Source organism: Rutidosis leptorrhynchoides, chromosome 2, assembly GCF_046630445.1.
Source record: "Rutidosis leptorrhynchoides isolate AG116_Rl617_1_P2 chromosome 2, CSIRO_AGI_Rlap_v1, whole genome shotgun sequence".
In the NCBI taxonomy this organism is placed as follows: domain Eukaryota; kingdom Viridiplantae; phylum Streptophyta; class Magnoliopsida; order Asterales; family Asteraceae; genus Rutidosis; species Rutidosis leptorrhynchoides.
In genome coordinates, this window is record NC_092334.1 from 526644604 (window position 1) to 526653643 (window position 9040).

The following is a 9040-nucleotide window of genomic DNA, read 5'->3' on the forward strand; positions in this document are numbered from 1 at the left end:
TTGAAACGGTCAGGTAAAGCAGATATAGATACATTGAACTTGGACATACTTATTTCCATTCTATGGTTTATAAATAGCTCAACAAAACATACATCTAATCTAACCTCATCAATGGAGGAATTGCAGAGGAGAAACGAAGAACTCGAGAGAGAATTGCGTAACAGCCTCGAAAGAGAAGAGAAGATGAAGATCGAGCTGCAAACGTTGTGGGAGAAAGTACGAGTTGCAGAAGATGCAGAAGAACGACTTTGTTCCCAGCTCGGTGATCTTGAGGCCGAAACTGTCGATCAAGCACAAGAATACAGAGCACATCTAGTGGCATTAATGGAACAGCTATCAGCTGCTCACAAGTTCATTGAATCAACATCTATTAATCCTTAAAAAGTGTTTATCTTATTATTAATGTCCGCTTGTTGTGTATAATGGTTGAAATGTTTGTTTGTTTGTTCATTTATGATATATCATGCATCATCGTGATGTCTTTGTATATTTATGATAACAAATCTCTATTTCGAGATTATCGACATTGTACTGTGCAAGTTTCAAATACCAAATGAGCACAAATCTTAATAAGAAATCATATTCTCTCTAAAGAATTAAAATATGGTGCCATATATGTTATTGCATAAACTTGAATGTGCTAATTGCTACCAAACTACAAGTCTTTTGCCGATTTCGGTTCTTCATCTACTTAATCGTCCTACATCGAACTATGCCCGTCTACCACCTTTCTTCACATCCTTGTTCCTGCCAGCGGCGGATCTAGGATTGGTGGTCACTGGTGTCACATCTTAAAACCTCAAAAAAAAAAAAAAATCTACCAGATGGTTTATTTCAATTGTGTCACACACAAAAATTTACACTATCCAGTGGTATCAATAGTTAAAAACCCAAAAAAAATTCCACTACATCGCATATTTCAGTGGTGTCCCGTGCAACCACTCGGCTTAATATACATCCGCCCTTGGTTCCTGCACAATCAAATGAAACCGACGTTGCTCAATTTTCAAACTGTAGTGTTCTAACTAAGTTTTTCAAAAATTATATTTTCTAGTCTAATTAAAATTAAATTAAATGATATAAGTATCAAATTTTGAGTAATTACTTCCAATCATGCACGTTTGACAACCCTTAGGGTGGTCGTTAGATAAATCCTTAATAGTAATATATTGAGAATGCTTGAATATAGCATAAGCATAAACCTTCAAAGTGACCTTTTCGTACCACGGAAGGGACAAGATTAGTACATTTGGATATGCTCAAAATCTCAAATTTAATCCATTAAAGTATATTTTATATTATATTAATTAAGAACTATTATAATTTTGAGAAATGTGGATGTAGCATAATCAATCAGTCTTAAAAATCACCTTTTCGGTGTTGGGAAATTACGGCCTCACTAATTCCCACCACCCAGCCCAACAATAATAGTAAAGAAATAAGAACAATACACAACACAAGATTTAACCTGGAAACTCCAAAACAGGAGAAAAACCACCGGCCCCCAAAGAGAGAAATACACTATATCACAAATTGTTACAATGATATAGACGACTCTCTTAAGCCAACTACACTCTCCAAAATATTTAACTAATACAACTCTCAAACAAGGGTAAGAAAGTAAGAAATAATCAAATACTTAAAGTGTATTGATTGGTGCGATTTGGAATGAAGACTTAGCCCCTCTTATATAACCAAGTCACTCACCCCTCACATCTTCCTCCCACCAATGTGGGATAAACATATCTTCTACTAGCCAAAATAAACCAACAAATTTCCACCTTTTGGATAGAAGAAGATAACCATGCTTCCACATTGCAAGGATAACCGATGTAGACGCTTCCTCGACGACAACTTCAAGATCCTCATCTTCATGCCGTTGACATTATCTCCCAAGAGACAAAACTTGCATCTTCATCGAACATTGTCTAAACCGACAATCATTGTCATCACAGACAATCATAACTCTTAACAAGAATTATCATACTCCACCATTAAGAGTATAGCACTTAGAATATCACATTCCAAGCATTTCACCTCGGCACATGTTGTTGAACAACCAGCTGAAACTTTATTGTGCAACTTCCTTGTTTGGCTTTCCCGAAAGTCCCATCAGCTACAACATCAGTTTCCACCACACAGCCTGCATCAACGCCAAACCAATGCCCATGTGTAATTGTGGAACCGCTAACGAACATCCCTTTCCACGGTGGCGCGGACACACCATGAGGATGACGTGACTTCAGAGGAATTCGTCACTCTCCGTAACAACGGAGACAATGTTAGCGTCTTTGGAGCCATTTGCCGGATTAGCTCCACCGGGACAATTAACCCTTACATGTCCAGTCTTCCCGCACTTCCAGCATGTCAGATTCTTTCTAGAGTTTCTCTTCTGCCTATCCGAACACAACACTATCGTATCTCCTGATGACGAGACCCCGTTACCTTCCAGTCTTTTCTCCTCGGATAGGAGCTTGCTAGTAACGTCTTCAAACTTCAGAGTTTTCTTCCCATACATCAAAATAGGTTTCATGTGTTCATAAGACGATGATAAAGATAATATCAACCTCAAAGCTTTATCTTCATCATCCGTTTTAACTCCAATAGCCTCCAGTTCTGAAACAATACCGTTAAGAATACTTAGATGATCTGAAATCTTTGAACCCCCATCCATACGCAGAGTATGAAATTGTTCTTTAAGACACAACCGATTTGAGATGCCCTTGCCCTGGTACAACTGCTCTAGTTTAACCCAAAGCTCCTTTGCCGTTGATAACCCGTGCACATTTGCAAGCACGTTCTTTGCAAGACACAAACGAATCGCACTTGCTACCCTCAAATCCATATCATCCCATTCTTCTTCATCGAACTTACTGCTAGAATCACTGCCAGGAACAAGGGTGGGTTTACCCTTCAAAGCCTTGTGTAAACCGGACTGAATCAACACATCCTTGACTTGAACCTGCCATAAGCCAAAATTGATCATCCCATCAAATTTCTCTACATCAAACCTCATTGGACTGAACTTCGACATCGTATCCGTATCCTATAGACAACAACTTTCTCTGATTTTGCTCACGTTTCAAATAGCCAAAAGATGTAGCAGGTAGCCAGGACCCTTTAAATCGGAAATCCACAACTAGGCCACTAACAAATCCAACTATTACTACGAATCAGAAAAAATATTGTCTAACCAGATACCCTATACGATCAATAGAACTCGTTTCTGATGTGGACGATCCACTCACGTGGCAACCACAGAGCATACTCCGACTCCTATAACCGAGACCCCCGTCAAACCTGACGCTCTGATACCAGTTGTTGGGAAATTACGGCCTCACTAATTCCCACCACCCAGCCCAACAATAATAGTAAAGAAATAAGAACAATACACAACACAAGATTTAACGTGAAAACTCCAAAACAGGAGAAAAACCACCGGCCCCCAAAGAGAGAAATACACTATATCACAAATTGTTACAATGATATAGACGACTCTCTTAAGCCAACTACACTCTCCAAAATATTTAACTAATACAACTCTCAAACAAGGGTAAGAAAGAAAGAAATAATCAAATACTTAAAGTGTATTGATTGGTGCGATTTGGAATGAAGACTTAGCCCCTCTTATATAACCAAGTCACTCACCCCTCACATCTTCCTCCCACCAATGTGGGATAAACATATCTTCTACTGGCCAAAATAAATCAACATTCGGAATACCAAAGGGGCAAGATTCATACCTTTGGACATGATCAAGAATCACAAGTCGTGGTCCAGGTGGGATTTTTACATCTCGCAGAGCCCTGATTCATATATCGCACAAACACAAACACCAGTTAGGTAACGAGTTACAAAAATGGGCGGGATTTTTCCATTTCCAATGATAGTTTTCTGCAAATATTATATTTGACCATCTTCTAATTTTCAGAAAATCATTAAAAACTTTCATGAGAACACATCCACGCACCCTGATGTTTTACGAGGTTTTGAGCAATAAAATTATACTTGGGGCAACATATAACCCCATTCCTTTTAAGATGATATTTTGTTTTTCTTATTAGAAATAAAAATAACGCGAATCCACCCATCCATAAGTAATCAGGTCGAAATCACAACCTCTAACCACTAAGAGATACAAACTTGCCTGTCAGTAAGCAGCGGCAAAGTTCGATCCGTTAACAAGCCTTTTTTGAAGTTTTTCTCATAATTCGTAAGACCGAGTGTAGACAACATCAGTTTAGTTTCACTGTACACATCTTCAACTGGTGGCTTTGATAATTTTTCCCCTACCTACACAATTATTATTATTACTCTAGTAAATTAACATTATTCAAATACAAAATCTATGTACAACACACTAGACATGAGTACTAATTAATCCATCAAATTCTATTCTATGCATTAGTCTTTAAAGTTTTGTATTGTATGTATCGAACAATTTATGTTGTATATATCCGGCTTCTAATGACTATTAAACCCGTGACGTGGCACCTGTAGTCTTTATTGGTATAAACATTCAATAGCGATAACTGAACGTTGGAAACATCGAACAGAATCATGGAAACGTTTGATACACTTTCAAATATTAAAGTATTTAACCCTATATAAAATTGCTAAAATACAGTATGCGAAGAAATATTATATTAGGTTATAAAAAACAAGTCAAATATAAGTTTAATATAGTCGTATGAAACTGAACCTTAAAGAGTCCACCATGAAGAAGTGCAAAAATAACACCAGACGAGAGTACGTTGGCAGCCAGATTAGGACCTCCCATGTCACTAACCAAAGTATACATGGCCCCAGAACCGAAACCTGCTACCATACTGCAACAATACATACATTCAATACAACATAATTAAATACAATTATCATTTATTAATAAAAATTACAAAAGAAAAAAAAATTGATAAACATCGGAGCATACTATACAGTTACCTTGTTTGGATATCTATCTTCTCCTTGCCTCTTAATCTTTTCATGACACATGATATGCCTGCATTAACACCCGCTATAACAGCAAGATCACGGGCTTGTATCAAGGGCCCACTTGCAAGAGCCTGTAATATAGCAAACGGAATTTATTAAAATAACGATAAGACAATTCAATAGCCCATTTTTTTATTACATAATTTAGGCACTAATTTTCTTACAGGACTTGATTATAGATTCTTATACAAGTATAATGATAACTTTAAGTCCTAATAACCAAAAACGGGCTACGGGATATAGTGTTTGAAGATGTGTCTATTAGAACTTAGAAGTTGCAATAATCAAATAAGTAGCTATGCGAGAATATAAATATTTGGTAAATGATTTTTTAAGGCAAATCAGTTGTGCTACAGCTAATCCTGAACCGGTTAACCGGTTATCTGACTAAAAATCAGATAACCAGAATAAGTTTCCACATACCAAATATGCGATTGCAAAGTGCAATTATGACATATTCCCAACACTTTCAAAACTCAATCATTAACACCCCATAAACTTATTAAGTAGTACTAAGTTCTTATAGCATACTGTAAAAAAATTCAATATTTCTTAAAGAGAAAATTACTACAAAAGCTGATGTCAGAAGCAAAAATCAAAAATAGACGTACAGACAGCCGGATTGCAAAATTCATCCCCATACATGGTAAAGCAAAAGAACACGAAAATCAAGAATTTGAATCCGTACCGCCGGACGAATATAAGCATTCCGTCGGTAGAGGGTTACACGTGTCGATTGGTGAGTGGTTAAAACCGGTACCACCGGATGAATTTCGCATTTTGGCGGTGCGTACGTCTATTTTTGAATTTTGGTTCCGACATCGTCGTTTGTACTAATTTCTTTCTTAAACCATAACGTAAATATTCCAATATTCTTTCAACAATGTCCAGTCTAACATGGTAGCGTATACCTAATTGCCAAATCACACTTTCAATGATCATGGTAACAAAAACATCTAAACTTTAAGAAAGAAAAGAAAAATCAAAATTCCCAAAACCCTAAATCCAATAAATACTACAGTATAATAAGTTAAATTTAATAATCAACCTGAGCCTGTTGAAAAAAGGCCATGGCTGGTGAATTAAGGGCGGCGCCGGAGGGTGGAGCGGCCGGAAAATTGAAGGCGGCATCGTTAGTGATAGTACCCACGAAACCACCAATGACGGCTCCATGGGCGGCGCTGGTGATGGTTTCGACGGCGGCTTCAACGAGTAAAGGTTTTTTAGCAAGCCAACCCTTAAACCCATGTTCTAATTCTTTGAATTTTATTTGAATGTGTGTGATTGGGTTGTTATGAATAACTAATTCGTTTTGATTTCCTGCCCCCATTTTTGTTATTGTGAAGAGATGATGATGCTGAAGAAGTTGAGGTTTCGAATGGGTTTTCTTTTTGGAATGAAGATGATGAAATAGTACTCCGTACTCCGTAGCAGACTTGCCCAATGCGCCGCTCTTTTAAATTTTATTGTTTACGAGTACATATTTAATTTTATATTTTATTATTTATAGTTAGACCACGGATGACAATCAAATATGATAAATATGATAAATATGGAAGTCCGATTCATCGAATATTCATTCGATCCGATTCATTTAAATGAATTTGAATTATCTAAATGAATGATAAATTGATATGAATGATGTGAAACATTAGTGAATCAAATATGAATGATAATTTTTCATCCATGGATATACCGATTTACCACTTGAAATACATATATACATATAAATATATACATATTTACTTAAATATATGTGTTTACATTTACATATCTTTACATATGTACACTATAATCATTTGTCAATATACAACTATGTGAATAGTATTAAATTCATATATCTTGCATATATTACATGTCTTTGTTACAATTTTTTTGATGATTACATTTCATAATAGAAATATTTTTGTAAAAACTTGACAATCCAACGGACATTCGTTTACCCGCTTCATTTAACAGATATGGATGTGAATGGATGAAATATATTAAAATGAATATGGGTATGAATATGAATTTTAAAAATTAAATGGATATGGATATGTATACAGGCTCACCCGATCCATTTTCGATCCATTGCCATCGCTAACAAACACCCAACACGCCACTAACAAGGCGTGTTGGAGGTCTTCAATGTTGGCGTGTGTGTCAAGAGCACGGGGAAGAAAGAAGGCGTGCAAGGTTTTTCCTTTTTTTAATTAGTTCAATTGTCCTTTTTAGTTATTTTTATCCTCTTTTTTACCAAACTTCCAATTATATTTTAACACATCACTCAACACGTCACCCCATTATTTCTCAGTTTACTAGCACGCCTACCAAATACCCCACCCCTACCCATCAACACGCCCATATTGCCCGCCATGCTTAAAAATGGTCAAAGACTATCTTTAACGTGTCCGTGTTAAGCCTTGTGTGCCACCAACACGCCGGAAGCACCCTGCTAACGCGGCGTGCTGGTAGTTTCCGGCGACGGCGTGCTGGAAGATGGCACAGAGCAAGTTGCAGGGTGTTAGTGTATTTGGGCGATGTGGCTTGATTTCATTGGAGTGAAATTGATCAAAATTACTGTTAAATTACCTGAAATGCAAAAATATTATGAATGAATCGATGAAGATGATTTGTACTTGAAGTAGCAGCGATGACTTTTGCCCTAATTTTGTGATGAAGATGACTTTTACTCCAAAACTTAATTCTGTCTTTAATACGTATGTATATTTTTTTTTACTATGGGTCAAACCCAATAACTTTAATAATCCAATTTGTATTAGTCCAATTTGTCTATAATCATTTTTTTTTCACCATTTTTATAATTTAGTAGTATATACTATTACTATACCATATATTACGATCATATATATTGTTATATTATAAATATTATAATTATAATTAGAAAATAGTAATAATTAATTAAACAAAATAAAAACTAAAATTATTTTATATAAAAAGAAAAATGAAAAAGAAATAAAAATACCCCACCTCTACCTATCAACACGTCACTCAGCACGCCACTCGTTATTCACCAGTTTATTAGCACACCCATCAAGCACCTCACTCATACCCATCAACACGCCAACACGTTTGTCATGGTTAAAAATGGTCTTATAGTTATAGTTATAGTTATAAATAGACGTGGTAGTCATCGCGTACCAGCGGGAGAACGTTAGATAAATTCGATTGATAAAAAAGATATAAATTGAAATGGGTAAAAAGTTTTGTGTTAATTTATATAAAAAAAACTAAAAATTATGCGGTTAATTTGTAATAAGTGAAAACTTTGTGTTAAAAATGTGAGAAAAGTGAAAAACATACTATTTATTGTTTTGTGGTTAATTTGTAAATAGTAAAAGTTTGGTGGTTGATTTGTAAAAATGTAAAGTTGTGATATTAATTTTGAAAAGGTAAAAATAAAAACTTTTGCGGTTATTATGTAAAAATAAATGAGATGCTCTTAAACCCGATACTACAAAAGGATAAAAAAAAATAAATAAAAAAATTAAGAACGGGCCTGACACTTAGGATTACTGCGCGGCGCGTCAAAACTTGTACGGTGCGCAATACTGAAGAAAGGAAATATCAAATTTCACAAAACCCTAAATCCAATAAACACTACAGTATAATAAGTTAAAATTAATAATCAACCTGAGCCTGTTGATAAGAGGCCATAGCTGGTGAATTAAGGGCGGCGCCGGAGGGTAGGGCGGCCGGAATAGTGAAGACGGCATCGTTAGTGATAGTACCCACGAAACCACCAATGACGGCTCCTTTGGCCGTGGCGATGATGGTTTTGACGGCAGCTTCAATGGGTAAAGATTGTTTAGCACACCAACCCTTAAACCCATGTTCTAATTCTTTGAATTTTATTTGAATGTGTGTGATTGGGTTGTTTTCAACAAATTCTTTTGTTGTATTAATAATTAATTTGTTTTGATTTCATGCCACCATTTTTGTTATTGTGAAGAGATGACGATGAAGTTGAGGTTTCGATTGGGTTTTCTTCTTGGAATGAAATAGTACTCCGTACTCCGTAGCAGACTTGTTCAATGTGCCGCTC

At 35.9% G+C, this 9040-nt stretch overlaps 1 protein-coding gene across 1 annotated transcript; it reads right to left on the reverse strand.

Moving 5' to 3' along the window:
• Positions 1 to 710: 710 nt before the first annotated feature.
• Positions 711 to 6322, reverse strand: LOC139889587 (chloroplastic import inner membrane translocase subunit HP30-2-like). The gene is made up of 6 exons (XM_071872530.1): positions 6041 to 6322; positions 4942 to 5063; positions 4703 to 4829; positions 4148 to 4293; positions 3744 to 3806; positions 711 to 747 (listed from the first exon to the last, which is right to left on the reverse strand). Exons 1-6 carry the CDS (start codon positions 6320 to 6322, stop codon positions 711 to 713), a joined length of 777 nt encoding a protein of 258 aa, XP_071728631.1.
• Between the last annotated feature and the right edge of the window lie 2718 nt (positions 6323 to 9040).